The sequence below is a fragment of the Pristiophorus japonicus genome, chromosome 6 (genome assembly GCF_044704955.1).
Source record: "Pristiophorus japonicus isolate sPriJap1 chromosome 6, sPriJap1.hap1, whole genome shotgun sequence".
Classification (NCBI taxonomy): domain Eukaryota; kingdom Metazoa; phylum Chordata; class Chondrichthyes; family Pristiophoridae; genus Pristiophorus; species Pristiophorus japonicus.
In genome coordinates, this window is record NC_091982.1 from 261,325,549 (window position 1) to 261,339,697 (window position 14,149).

At 44.0% G+C, this 14,149-nt stretch overlaps 1 protein-coding gene across 7 annotated transcripts in view; it reads left to right on the forward strand.

Annotated features, from left to right (window-relative positions):
- The window catches only part of LOC139266063 (disks large homolog 1), a 493,057-nt gene extending 488,950 nt beyond the window's left edge, over nucleotides 1-4,107 (forward strand). For all 7 annotated transcript variants that reach the window (XM_070883900.1, XM_070883901.1, XM_070883902.1 and 4 more), the window contains 2 exons: nucleotides 1,415-1,506; nucleotides 2,255-4,107. In XM_070883900.1, coding sequence (XP_070740001.1) covers nucleotides 1,415-1,506; nucleotides 2,255-2,361 — 199 coding nt within the window. In that variant the 3' untranslated portion in view covers nucleotides 2,362-4,107. The remainder of the gene's footprint in view (nucleotides 1-1,414; nucleotides 1,507-2,254) is intronic.
- The last annotated feature ends 10,042 nt before the right edge of the window (nucleotides 4,108-14,149 follow it).

The window sequence follows — 14,149 nt, forward strand, 5'->3', positions numbered from 1 at the left end:
AAGTTTAAAATGTGTTTTCACTTAGCCAGTGGATCTTTGGGGCCTTCTGGCAGCTTACTGTCCAGATCAGAGAGGCCTGCAGCTGCACTCAAATTCTATACCCAGTCCCCACCCTCCCCCAACCAAAACCCCTTTTTGCCAGTCCTCAGCCATACCAGCACCACTTTGAACCAATGGTGCCTTCAGGTCATTTTAAGGGCCCTGGACAGAAAGCAGTGGCACACCAGGGCCTGGATAGGCAGAGCACACGTCACATATGCTGCTCATGTTCGGTGCCAGGACAGGAAGGGAAGGTGGGAGCAGGGGAATTGGCCCAGGAATCTGTTGTTGTTGTTCAGACTGTTGCAATACTCGTGCTTTCCTGTTGGTGGAGGTAAAGACCTGCAAGCTGCTTTTCTTTGTGTTACCAGCAAGATCTTTGTATGCGATCACAAGTATGGGGAGTTGGGCTGTGCAGAATCTGCTGGTTATAGATTTGGATTAACAGGTTTTTAATGGGCCGAAAATTGTGGTCGGAGGTTTCCTTCGTACGAACGCCTCCAACCTGAAAAAAATCTACGGAATTACCTGTTGATCCCGGAGGAACGTAGGATCTGAGGCCTTTATTCGCTGCGCATCGTACGGGGATCTGTCTTCCACGTGGAATCACGTGAGCCTGGACCATCAATCACTAACTCATATTCTCATTGATAAAAATGGGAACTCTGTATCAATGAGAATAACTCCCTAAAACAAGAAACACAGCACAATGAATTTAAAAAAAACTCACATATTTAAAATTAAATGTTTTAGAAAAAGAAGATATTTTTGGGAATATTTTTTTAATGTGTTTTGATAGCGTTAAAATTAAACTTACCTTAATGGATAGGGTTTTTATATAAAAATGAATGATTAAATGTAATTTTTCTATGTTTTAAAAGTGTTATGCTGGTAAAAGTAAGCTATGTGTCTGCTTTGACCAGGTGTAAAAGTTTCAAGGACATTCGCTGGATATGAGTTGGGCAAATAGCCCAATTTCTCCCGCGTAGATGTCCTTCTCCTGGGGATGTGTGGAAGAAATTTTGACGGATCGAAAAGGCCGGTTTTCAGTCCATGCGCATCGCACCCCGAGAACCGGCTTTTACGAGACCTTACCGGGTGCGTGTGCACTTTGTATGGACCCGGCAAGGCCGGAATTTTCAGCCCGATGGGTTGTGCTTGAGGTTTTTACTTGTCTGGATTAGGGAACAGGGTAGCTTTCTGGGGGACAAAGAAGCAGTTAAGTGGAAGAAAGGGAGAGAGTTTGGGATTTCTTAACTTTGGGACCAGCTATAGACGCACTGTACATTTCTGTTCCTTTTCTGCCCTGTGTTAACATAGACCTCACACTCTCTGATCAGAGTATAGCTGTTTCACACAGACTCTTCCTTTTCAGGGAAATGAATAAGCGCCTAACAGAAGATCAAGCAAAGAAAACCTTCGAGAGAGCCATAAAACTTGAACTGGAATTTACAGAACACTTCACAAGTTAGTATCTTATTACCTGCTGTGGCAACTACTTGTACAGTTAAATAAAAATGCGTGTCCAAATTATGTTATAATTTTCCCCCGAGACAAGAGTCTGAAGATATTTTATAAATGAATTGTTGAGAGAGCTTGATTAAAATCAACCAAGAATTGCCTGCTCCATCCAAGTGCACTCTTGTTAAGGCTCCCAGTTATATAACATTGTCGAATCTCACTTTGTTTTCCGTTCTTGATCACTTTGTGTGTGAAGTTCTTCCCAACATCTGTCTTAAATTTTCCTTTCACCAGTTTTAACCTACATCCCCTTGACATACCTTGAAGTAGTGTTTCAGACTAACCTCATCACACAAATTCACATGGGACATTACAGTAAAAGAAAGAGGTGCTTTTCATCGCTTCTGTTAGAATTAGATGTGAGCTTGGATCCTAGAGCAGAAGTAGAGTGTTACCTCCCAGTTCCTTTTGCTATCATGAAATAAAAACAGAAAACACTGAAAATGCAAAACTGGTAAATCAGCATTTGTAAAGAGTAAAGGCAACTTATGAAGTTTTGAGTGTACCCTTCATCAGAATTCAGATCTAGCCAGTCAGATGCTCATTGACCTGTGTATCTCCAGTATTTTCTGTTTTTATTTAAAATTTCCAGCGTGTAGAGTTTTTCCTTTTGCTATCATGTGTTGGAAAGATAAAGAATGGCACAAATGTAGGCTTGGAGGATATTAACTCTTGTTTCTGCTTTGGTGGTCAGGTATTGTACAGGGAGACTTGCTGGAGGAGATTTACAACCAGGTGAAGCAGATTATTGAAGAGCAGTCAGGGCCTTACATCTGGGTTCCAACCAAGGAGAAACTGTGAAGACTTTTCACCATAAACATCATCCATTGCTCGTGATGGCTCTGGATCCTCTTCTACAGGATTCACACTCGCTCTTGTTGATCACAGATCTCTCTCTCTTTGTGTGTCATGAAAAGTGATTTGTCTTTCACCTCGGGGCATTCACATCTCCTGTTTGTGAAAATTGCTTGTACGTGATACCTGATTAAAATTACCACCATCGTTTTTTTTAAATGAAGGGGAAAGGCCTAACTAACTGTTGAAGGGAGATTTTATGGTACAGTTCCTTAATGTTTAAGGGCAACAATTCTTCAGCAATTTTCAGAAAAGCTTTATATATATTTTTCTTTTAAAAATAAACTGAAAGAAAGGAAAAGTAACCTTCATATTTAGCATTGGGTTTGGAAAATAAATAATTCTAAGCAGCTTTTTGCACGACGAACTTTGGAAGCATGGTTTGGCAGCGGAAATCCTGATGGCTTTATCGTTTGTCTCCTCCTGCGTTATTTGTGCAGCCCATTATTTGAGTTGTCTGATTCTTCACATTCTGTGCTGGGTCAATGATTCCCACTTTTGTTGAACAAATTATAAATCATCAGCCTTTAAAGTGCAAAGGAATTTTTATTCACTTTACAAAGGTTCTTTACAGACCATGCTTTTACTTTAGTTTTTCCTTTTGCCAATTGAAGTGCACGATAAATAAATCTGTTTATATCGAATGCCGATTAGAATGTGTTCCTATGACACTGAGAATATGACTTTCACTCTTGTAGAGCTTCTACTTTTATGAATTTGATTATTGAGGGGGAGCAAAGGGAAGCCCGTGAATATAATGACTATTTTAAATGATAACTGACGTGATTTTCAATAGGACTTTTCAAATAAGAATGTTCTGGGATAATAGGGTGATTATAAATAAGGACGTGGAATTGGCTGAGGAACAGAGCTGAAACCTAATCATGACTATTTGCAATGGGGTGTAAGATTTGAGATTTTAAGATATATAATAATTAACCCTCAGTAACTATGTATTTTGATATAAATTATCAACTATATTAAGCATACTTTTAACAAAATACACTATATAACTTACCAGGAATATGTTTCTTTTAAATAGTTGCACATATATTTTCTTTCCTTCTAACCATTTCTTCCATGAATATGTTTTCTTTTTTTTTCCAAGTAGATATGAATTAGATTTTATCATCTTTAACCGTATGGATTATCTGGGGAATGTGTGGTGGGGGTAAAACAGTATTTTGAGAATAAATGCAAGAAATTAACACAAGAGCCAGTTCTCTTCTCTTTCCCCCCCCCCCCCCCCCCCACCACCCACCCACCCCTGTGAATTCTGTGTGAGGTTATTCAAAGTGATGATGTGCATGTTTTCAAAATGTTAAAAGCAATTTTAAATAAAATAATTTTTACATTTTATGTACGGTTCCAAATGGGAATTGCAAAGATGTCATATCTTCCGTTGTAGCTCTCAATCAGAGTTGTACAGGCTTCTGTGTTGAGAAAATATATTTTAGCAGTTATAGGGTATGTTCTCAAATGAAGCTCTAACACTACATGATTAGATTAACTGCCTGGTACCTGACCTTTGCTAGTAATTTGGAGGTGACTTGTTTTATATAGGAATAATGTGCTTACAAGCAGTTCAGTACACCTTGACCCTTCTGGTGCTGCAGTTTGTACAGACTCTCATCTATATCCATTCCATTGTCAAAAGAGGGGAACAGCTAATAAACTTTAATGTACAATTTACTTCTTTGTGATGTTTTTTTTTGAAAAGCATGAGTATGGAAAAAGAAAGCAAGGTAACCTGATGATACAATGGGGTAAAGCAAGGTGTTATTCCAAGGAATGAGGAAAGATTGAGCAGACTATGCTTGTATTCCCTAGAATTAGAAGAAGGGGCCCAAATTTCCCCAACCCCTTTTTCCAGTGCACTTACCTGAGGTGCATGGACTTTCTGCGCCTAAAACGGCGCCGAAAATGTAGCTCCTTATTCTCCCCGCTCCGTGGACCATCCAAGGGCTTGGCGGGGCGGAGCTACAGCCCTGTGCCGAAAATAGTGTCGGCAGCTGTGCGCATGCGCAGTGGAGTCTGTGCGCATGCGCAGTAGCTCCTCGCCCTCCCAGCACGTCCCGATGCTCGCCGCCCCAATACCTGGCCGAAGGGACGATCCGATGTTCGCCGGCCCTATCCCGGACCGAGTGGCCTGCCGCACAGGCCAGCCGCTGACTTCCCTGCTTCAACCACGCTTCACGATCGGACACCCTGAGGCATCCAATCTCCCCCTGACTTCCAACCCCGAGACCTCTGTTTCCTCCTCTTCCCCCCCCCCCCCCCCCCCCCGAGGCCTCTGATCCTCCCCTCTGGCCGACAATCGCCTTCTCGGCCTCCCCCCTCCAGTCCCGATGCTGCTCTGGCTCCTGAGTCCCAACCCTTGCCCCTCTCCCACGATGCTCCTCTGCCTCTCGAGGCCCAACCACCCCTCCCCCGATGCTCCTTCAGCCCCTGTGCCTCTCCAGCTCCTGAATCCCGACCTCCGCCCCTGCTGGAAAAGTGTTCACATTTGGGGATGTTGGACAAGGAAAAAATTGGCTGTGTAACCGTCCTCAGTAAAATAGCCCCCTAAACCTAACTACCTAAATTCACACCTGATGATCTTGGAGAGTTCAAGACTCAGACCACTCTGAGGGCTACAAGAAACAGGTTGGTGCGCGGGGGTGGAGAAGGAGAGTTTCTTTAAATGATTTAGAAAAAGAACAAGCTGCTCAAATTAGAAAAGTTGTTCCTAGACTGCTGATAAGAGCAGTAAGAAAGGCAGACAGCACCATCAAAGTTAAATTTCTGATAAAATCTGCACTTTTTAATATCATTTATATGAAGCTTTATATAGTGGAATGTGTAAATTATGCAAAAGTTACAGTACAAGATCTGTATTAGTTGTTGTGAAGGTGTTTAGTGCTTTGCAAGGTCCTCTCACTTCCCTCCCCCCCCCCCCCCCCCCCCAAATTTCTGGCTACCTGCGCTGATTTCTTAATTCACCGCAAGGTTTTTCTGTGCGGACACAACTGGCCACTTATGCTGGCCTAAGTTAGTTTGGAGTAACTTTTAGCTGTCTAAACTTGCTTAAATGGCCAAAACAGGTGTAAGTGGTTGGTAACGTCCCCTTTGGGGAAAAAAAACTAAACTTAAAAAAAACCTTTTAACCAAATAAGGGAATTAAGGGTTACGGGGAGCGGGCGGGTAAGTGGAGCTGAGTCCACGGTCAGATTAGCCATGATCTTGTTGAATGGCGGAGCAGGTTCGAGGGGCTAGATGGCCTACTCCTGTTCCGAATTCTTATCTTCTTATTATGTTCTAACCAACTCATTTACACTGGAGCAAATTAAATGGGAAGAATTGCGATTTTTAAGACACTCCAAAAAAAAATCTAGTTGCTTCCAAAAAACGGAGCAACTCCTAGGCAAACTTGGGCCTTGAGAGGTGATCTCATTGAAACATATAAAATTCTTACGGGGCTTGACGGGATGGATGCTGGGTGGATATCTCCCCTGGGTGCGGAGCCTAAAAGCCACAATCTCAGGATAAGGGATCAGCCATTTAGGACTGAGATGAGGAGAAATTTCTTCACTCAAGGGATTGTGAATCTCTGGAATTCTCTACCACAGAGGGCATGTAGATGCTCAGTCGTTGAGTATATTCAAGACAGATATCGATAGATTTTTGGATGCCAAGGGAACCGAGGGATATGGGGATAGCGCGGGAAAGTGGCGTTGAGGTAAAAGATCTGCCATGATCTTCTTTAATGGTGGAGAAGGCTCAAAGGGCCGAATGGCCTACTTCTGCTCATTTCTTATGTTTTTAAGATTTAGATCCATGGTTTCTCTTGCAGAGGTCACCTAGTGACCTTTCACAGACCTTCATGGTTAGGTGATGTCCTAGGTAGGGAGCGTCGGAGGAGGAGCAGTGAGTCATGGGAAGGCCCAGCAGTCGGAGGGGATGTCGGAGGAGGAGCGGTGAGTCGTGGGACGACCCAGCAGTCGGAGGGGTCGGAGGAGGAGGAGCGGTGAGTCATGGGACGACCCAGCAGTCGGAGGGGTCGGAGGAGGAGGAGCGGTGAGTCGTGGGACGACCCAGTAGTCGGAGGGGACGTCGGAGGAGGAGCGGTGAGTCGTGGGAAGGCCCAGTAGTCGGAGGAGGAGCGGTGAGTCATGGGACGACCCAGTAGTCGGTGGGGACGTCGGAGGAGGAGCGGTCAGTCGTGGGACGACCCAGTAGTCGGTGGAGACGTCGGAGGAGGAGCGGTCAGTCGTGGGACGACCCAGCAGTCGGAGGGGATGTCGGAGGAGGAGCGGTGAGTCGTGGGACGACCCAGCAGTCGGAGGGGTCGGAGGAGGAGGAGCGGTGAGTCATGGGACGACCCAGTAGTCGGTGGGGACGTCGGAGGAGGAGCGGTGAGTCGTGGGAAGGCCCAGCAGTCGGAGGGGACGTCGGAGGAGGAGCGGTGAGTCATGGGAAGGCCCAGTAGTCGGAGCAGGAGCGGTGAGTCATGGGACGACCCAGCAGTCGGTGGGGACGTCGGAGGAGGAGCGGTGAGTCGTGGGACGACCCAGCAGTCGGAGGGGACGTCGGAGGAGGAGCCAGCTGGTACAGCTGCAGTAGGGACAGAAGGCAAAAAAGTAGAAAGAAATCGAAGGGTGATGTCACAGCCAAGTGGGTAAGTGATTGGTGAGTAGTTTTTTATTTTTATTTTCCTTCATCAGTAGGTAACCTTTATTATTGTTGCCAAATTAAGTTAATCTAAGGGTTAAGTCATGGCAGGAGAGCTCGGACACATGTCATGCTCCTCTTGTGCTATGTGGGAACTCGGACGCTTATAGTGTTCCTGACAACTACATGTGCAGGTAGTGTATCCTGCTGCAGCACCTGACAGACCGCATTGCAACACTGGAGCTGTGGGTGGGTTCACTCTGGAGCATCCACGATGCTGAGGATATCGTGAATAGGACATTTAGTGAGTTGGTCACACCACAGGTAAAGGTTACACAGACAGGGAATGGCTGACCAGCAGGAAGAGCAGTGGAAGGAAGGTAGTGCAGGGGTCCCCTGCGGTCATCCCCCTCCAAAACAATACTGTTTTGGGTACTATTGGGGGGATGACTCATCAGGGGAGGGCAGCAGCAGCCAAGTTCATGGCACCGTGTGTGGCTCTGCTGCACAGAAGGGCAGGAAAAGTATTGGGAGAGCTATAGTGGTAGGGGATTCTATTGTAAGGGGAATAAATAGACGTTTCTGTGGCCGCAATCGAGACTCCAGGATGGTATGTTGCAAGGGTCAAGGATGTCTCTGAGCGGCTGCAGGACATTTTGGAGGGGGAGGGTGAACAGCCAGTTGTCGTGGTGCATACAGGTACCAATAATAAAGGTAAAAAACAGGATGAGGTCCTACAAGCTGAATTTAGGGAGCTAGGAGTTAAATTTTAAAAGTAGTACCTCAAAGGTAGTAATCTCAGGATTGCTACCAGTGCCACGTGCTAGTCAGAGTAGGAATTGCAGGATAGCTAAGATGAATGCATGGCTTGAGGAGTGGTGCAGAAGGGAGGGATTCAAATTCGTGGGACATTGGAACTGGTTCTGGGGGAGGTGGGACCAGTACAAACCGGATGGTCTGCACCTGGGCAGGACCGGAACCAATGTCCTTGGGGGAGTGTTTGCTAGTACTGTTGGGGAAGGGTTAAACTAATATGGTAGGGGGATGGGAACCTATGCAGGGAGACAGAGGGAAGTAGAATGGGGGCAGAAGCAAAAGATAGAAAGAAGAAAAGTAAAAGTGGAGGGCAGAGAAACCCAAGGCCAAAAGCAAAAAAGGCCACATTACAGCAAAATTCTAAAGGAGCAAAGTGTGTTAAAAAGACAAGTCTGAAGGCTCTGTGCCTCAATGTGAGGAGTATCCGTAATAAGGTGGATGAATTAACTGCGCAGGCAGCAATTAACGAATATGATATAATTGGCATCACGGAGACATGGCTCCAGGGTGATCAAGGCTGGGAACTCAACATCCAGGGGTATTCAACATTCAGGAAGGATAGACAGAAAAGAAAAGGAGGTGGGTAGCTTTGCTGGTTAAAGAGGAAATTAATGCAATAGTAAGGAAGGACATTAGCTTGGATGATGTGGAATCTGTATGGGTGGAGCTGCGGAATACCAAAGGACAGAAAACGATAGTGAGAGTGGTGTACAGACCACCAAACAGTAGTAGTGAGGTTGGGGACAGCATCAAACAAGAAATTAGGGATGCGTGCAATAAAGGTACAGCAGTTATCATGGGCGACTTTAATCTACATATAGATTGGGCTAACCAAACTGATAGCAATACGGTGGAGGAGGATTTCCTGGAGTGTTTTAGGGATAGTTTTCTAGATCAATATGTCGAGGAACTAACTAGAGAGCTGGCCATCCTAGACTGGGTGATGTGTAATGGAAAGGACTAATTAGCAATCTTGTTGTACGAGGCCCCTTGGGGAAGAGTGACCATAATATGGTAGAATTCTTTATTAAGATGGAGAGTGACACAGTTAATTCAGAGACTAGGGTCCTGAACTTAAGGAAAGGTAACTTCGATGGTATGAGACTCGAATAGACTGGCGAATGATACTTAAAGGGTTAACGGTGGGTAGGCAACGACAAACGTTTAAAGATCACATGGATGAACTTCAACAATTGTACATCCCTGTCTGGAGTAAAAATAAAATGGGGAAGGTGGCTCAACCGTGGCTAACAAGGGAAATTAAGGATAGTGTTAAATCCAAGGAAGAGGCATATAAATTGGCCAGAAAAAGCAGCAAGCCTGAGGACTGGGAGAAATTTAAAATTCAGCAAAGGAGGACAAAGGGTTTAATTAGGATGGGGGAAATAGAGTATAAGAGGAAACTTGCTGGGAATATAAAAACTGACTGCAAAAGCTTCTATAGATATGTGAAGAGAAAAAGATTAGTGAAGACAAACGTAGGTCTCTTGCAGTCAGAATCAGGTGAATTTATAATGGGGAACAAAGAAATGGCAGACCAGTTGAACAAATACTTTGGTTCTGTCTTCACGAAGGAAGACATAAATAACCTTTGAGAAATACTAGGGGACCGAGGGTCTAGTGAGAAGGAGGAACTGAAGGAAATCTTTATTAGGCGGGAAATTGTGTTTAGGGAAATTGATGGGATTGAAGGCAGGTAAATCCCCAGGGCCCTGATAGTCTGCATCCCAGAGTACTTAAGGAAGTGGCCCTCGAAATAGTAGATGCATTGGTGATCATTTTCCAACAGTCTATCAACTCTGGATCAGTTCCTATGGACTGGAGGATATAACACCACTTTTTTAAAAAAGGAAGGAGAGAAAATTATAGATTGGTTAGCCTGACATCAGTAGTGGAGCAAATGTTGGAATCAATTATTAAAGATGAAATAGCAGCGTTTTTGGAAAGCAGTGACAGGATCGGTCCAAGTCAGCATGGATTTATGAAAGGGAAATCATGCTTAACAAATCTAGAATTTTTTGAGGATGTAACTAGTAGAGTAGACAAGGGTGAACCAGTGGATGTGGTGTATTTGGACTTTCAAAAGGCTTTGACAAGGTCCCACACGAGATTGGTGTGCAAAATTAAAGCACATGGTATTGGGGGTAATGTATTGACGTGGATAGAGAATTGGTTGGCAGACAGGAAGCAGAGAGTTGGGATAAACGGGTCGTTTTCAGAATGGCAGGCAGTGCCTAGTGGGGTGCCGCAGGGCTCCGTGCTGGGACCACAGCTAGTTACAATATACATCAATGATTTAGATAAAGGAATTGAGTGTAATATCTCCAAGTTTGCAGATGACACTAAGGTGGGTGGCAGTGTGAGCTGTGAGGAGGCTGCAGAGTGACTTGGACAGGTTAGGTGAGTGGGCAAATGCATGGCAGATGCAGTATAATGTGGATAAATGTGAGTTTATCCAATTTGGTGGCAAAAACACAAAGGCAGACTATTATCTGAATGGTGGCAGATTAGGAAAAGGGGAGGTGTGACGAGACTTGGGTGTCATGGTACATCAGTCATTGAAAGTTGGCATGCAGGTACAGCAGGCGGTGAGGAAGGCAAATGGTCTGTTGGCCTTCATAGCTAGGGGATTTGAGTATAGGAGCAGGGAGGTCTTACTGCAGTTGTACAGGGCCTTGGTGAGGCCACACCTGGAATATTGTGTTCAGTTTTGGTCTCCTAATCTGAGAAAGGACATTCTTGCTATTGAGGGAGTGCAGCGAAAGTTCACCAGACTGATTCCCGGGATGGCAGGACTGACATATGAGGAGAGACTGGATCGACTGGGCCTGTATTCACTGGAATTTAGAATGATGAGAGAGGATCTCATAGAAACATATAAAATTCTGACGGGACTGGACAGGTTAGGTGCAGGAAGAATGTTCCTGATGTTAGGGAAGCCCAAAACCAAGGGACACAGTCCAATGATAAGGGGTAAGCCATTTAGGGCTGAGATGAGGAGAAACTCCTTCACTCAGAGAGTTGTTAACCTGTGGAATTCCCTGCCGCAGAGAGTTGTTGATGCCAGTTCATTGGATATATTCAAGAGGGAATTAAATATGGCCCTTACGGCTAAAGGGATCAAGGGGTATGGAGAGAAAGCAGGAAAGGGGTACTGAGGTGAATGATCAGCCATGATCTTATTGAATGGTGGTGCAGGCTCGAAGGGCCGAATGGCCTACTCCTGCACCTATTTTCTATGTTTCTAGAAGTAGAGAAAATTAAAGGATGAATTAACTCGGTAGTACTGGAGCAGGAACCTTACAGAGCTTGGAGAACAGCATACCTCCCCATCCTGGTCATAGATAAGTGTGCGGTGCAGTGGAATGTAAGTGGGGTAGAAAAAGAACAAAAGTCAGGAATAAAAAGTTCAGCGTGCCACCGATAACTTTACTGGTTAGTTTGGTGCTGAGTAATTCAGACCAGGAAAGTCTCAGGTTCAATCCTGGGCCGTGCTGATCTCAGTAGGATAGGTATTCTACACTTGGCTTCTGTGTTCCTAGGCTACAGATGGAAAAGGTTGCTATTCCTGATTGCTACCCAGTGCTATTTGGGCTTGGCTCTGATGCCCCTGTAGTTGCATAGTCTTTCAAAATTCATTCAGCTCGCCTGTTGAGATTGATCCTGGACAGCTGTTGGTGTTTCAAACTCTACTCCAACATGAGTGTGGCATAAGAGTAAAGTAAATTAATTTCACCAACAATACCATAACTTAATGAGCTAGATATGAATGGGAAATCTAGATTACTGTAGCCTCATGAAGGCAGCTTGATTGGGGGTTAGCAATGAATTTCCCAGAGTACCTTTCCTAAATTGGTTTACTGTGTTTCCTTTTGTTGCCTGTCCAAAAAGTTTGCTTGACTGGGGTGAGGGAGTGGGGGTGGAGAAAGGGGGAGGGGTCATGATGCAGGTAGAGTGCATGTCTGCCGGGATGGGCCAGTTGGTCTTTTTTTTCATATGTTCGTAAACCTACTGCTGCTCCAGATGAGGTCGGTTTTAACTAAAAGTATGTATGCATGCATAAAATACGGGCTGGGACTTTTCATTTTGAAATAAACTAGCTGAGTACACGAGGAAGGAATAGAAAGATATGCTGAAAGGCTGAGCTGAGGTCGATGGAATGGGAGACTTGTGTTGAGTAGAAACAGCAGCACAGACTGGTTGGGTTTCGGTGTTGTATATTCTATGTGGTTAATTCAGCACAGATCAGGGATTGAACCTGGGACGTCCCTGGAAGTCGCATGTTGAACCAGTGAGGAGCTTTCCTCATTTGATGATTTATTTTATTCTCACATCCTCTGGTTAAACAATGTATTGACAAGTATATTGTCTCTTTAGAATTATAAAGACCTGGCCCTTATTCTCGGTCAGTCCTCCAATCGGAGCAGATGTTGGCGTTCTACACCATTTATCATTTGAGTCCTGCAATTATTCTCCTTGTGCTCTGAACCTGCTTCAGTATCCCTTTTGCAAATAATATGATCAAAATTGCACAAAGCATTCCAAATGTGGCTGCACGATTGAGTTAGTAACGGTTAAACATTGAGGTGTAGAGTGTGTGTGGGGGTTCTCCTGCGGTAAGTTCGGTGTGAAATACTCTGCTATCCTATTCTCCTGAGGAGACTGAGAGTATCAATGATATATTAAATAAATCAAAAACAGAAAAAGCTCCAGAACAATATGTTGTGACAAATTGTGAAACCAGTGAAGAAGGCAGGGTACAGACAGAGGAGCTGTAATTAAACATCGCCTTTGAATCATCAGATTTGGATATTGATATTGGAGATAACTGGGCGGAGGGCTGGGGGGGGGAAATACATTAAGCATTTGAAGAAATGTTGTATTTTGGCATGATTCCCAAGCAATACCTGTGTAGTTTAAACAAAGAGCCTCTTGATGATAAAGGTACTGAAAGGGGTGCTAGTATAAGGTTACTGGGCATTGTGAGAGCTACAAACTTAGAAAAAGGCCTCTTGGAACATAAATGGTGCCAGGATATATCCCGTTTCAAGTTCTCAACCACAAGCATTCACTCAACTCAACGAGGACGCCACAGCGAGTGGGACCTGTCCTATGTTCTATACCGCAACAGCGTATCTACTTTAAAAAGAAACATGGTGTAATTGAAATGAGCAGTAAATACCTAGCCTTATCACAAGTGCTCGGTGCTTGCTGGCTTTAAAAAATCTGTCTTCCAAAATGTTGCTATTCATAGGATTTCTCTCAAATTTTGGGTCACTGATTTCAGCTGCAGGAACAGTGGAATGTACCAGCTAAGATGATGCAAGCTGAGAAGCTTTCCAATCGTATACTTCCCATTGCTGTCAGTGTAACCATTTCTGTTTTATTTTTAGTCTGTTTAGCAAATGCTTAGTGGAGACTGAAAGAAAAAGGTCTCCCATCAGTCTGTGAACAATGTGCTGAGACAAATGATAAGTGGCTGAGACAAAAATACATGCATTTTGTCTCCGATTATGAATCGGATTCTTGGTGGACATTACACTCGCAGGTGAGACCAGTCATTGTTCAGTTTCTATAGTCCAGCTCATTTTCACTCCTCGGGGCGAAGCAGAGATACGCATTGTTCAGGTACTTAGTCTGTTTGATTTCATTGTTCTCCTTTTTCCGAGGTGGGACCTGTCTATTAGTTTAAAGTATTTGATGCATATCAATAAATCAAGACATTCTAGTTTATTTATTTGATCCATGTTTAGACAGAGGATTAGTAAAAAGTCTGTACGTTACTGAAAAATTCATATGTACTTGTGTTGACAAATATCCTAGATAATTGACATTAATCTAATGTAATTACGCAATAGGCAGTTGTCCATTGTCCTTGGTATCAGTATATGTTCAAAGGATATTGAATGATATATCAATGTTTGACATTATGCTACTTGGCTGTCAGTCTAAAGCTAGCAGGAAGACTAGCTCCATAAGTAGACAGTGGTTCCATAATAACCTTTTGCCATGTAAAAAGTCAGTGACCAAACTTGTTAAAAGATTATTTGTTTTGACATTTCAAGGAAGATTGTAAAGTTTGTAAATTACAGTAAATACACGGTTTGTACTGAGTACTGTTAACTGACCTGTTCAATGTTAGTTCACAGCTTGAGCCTTGGTTTGATGAGTGTATATTTAATTCAAAAATGAGAGTATCACGCGATGGCATGTGATATTTTCCAGTATGCCAGAATGTAGTGACGAGAGTTCTCTGTTCAATCCTGGG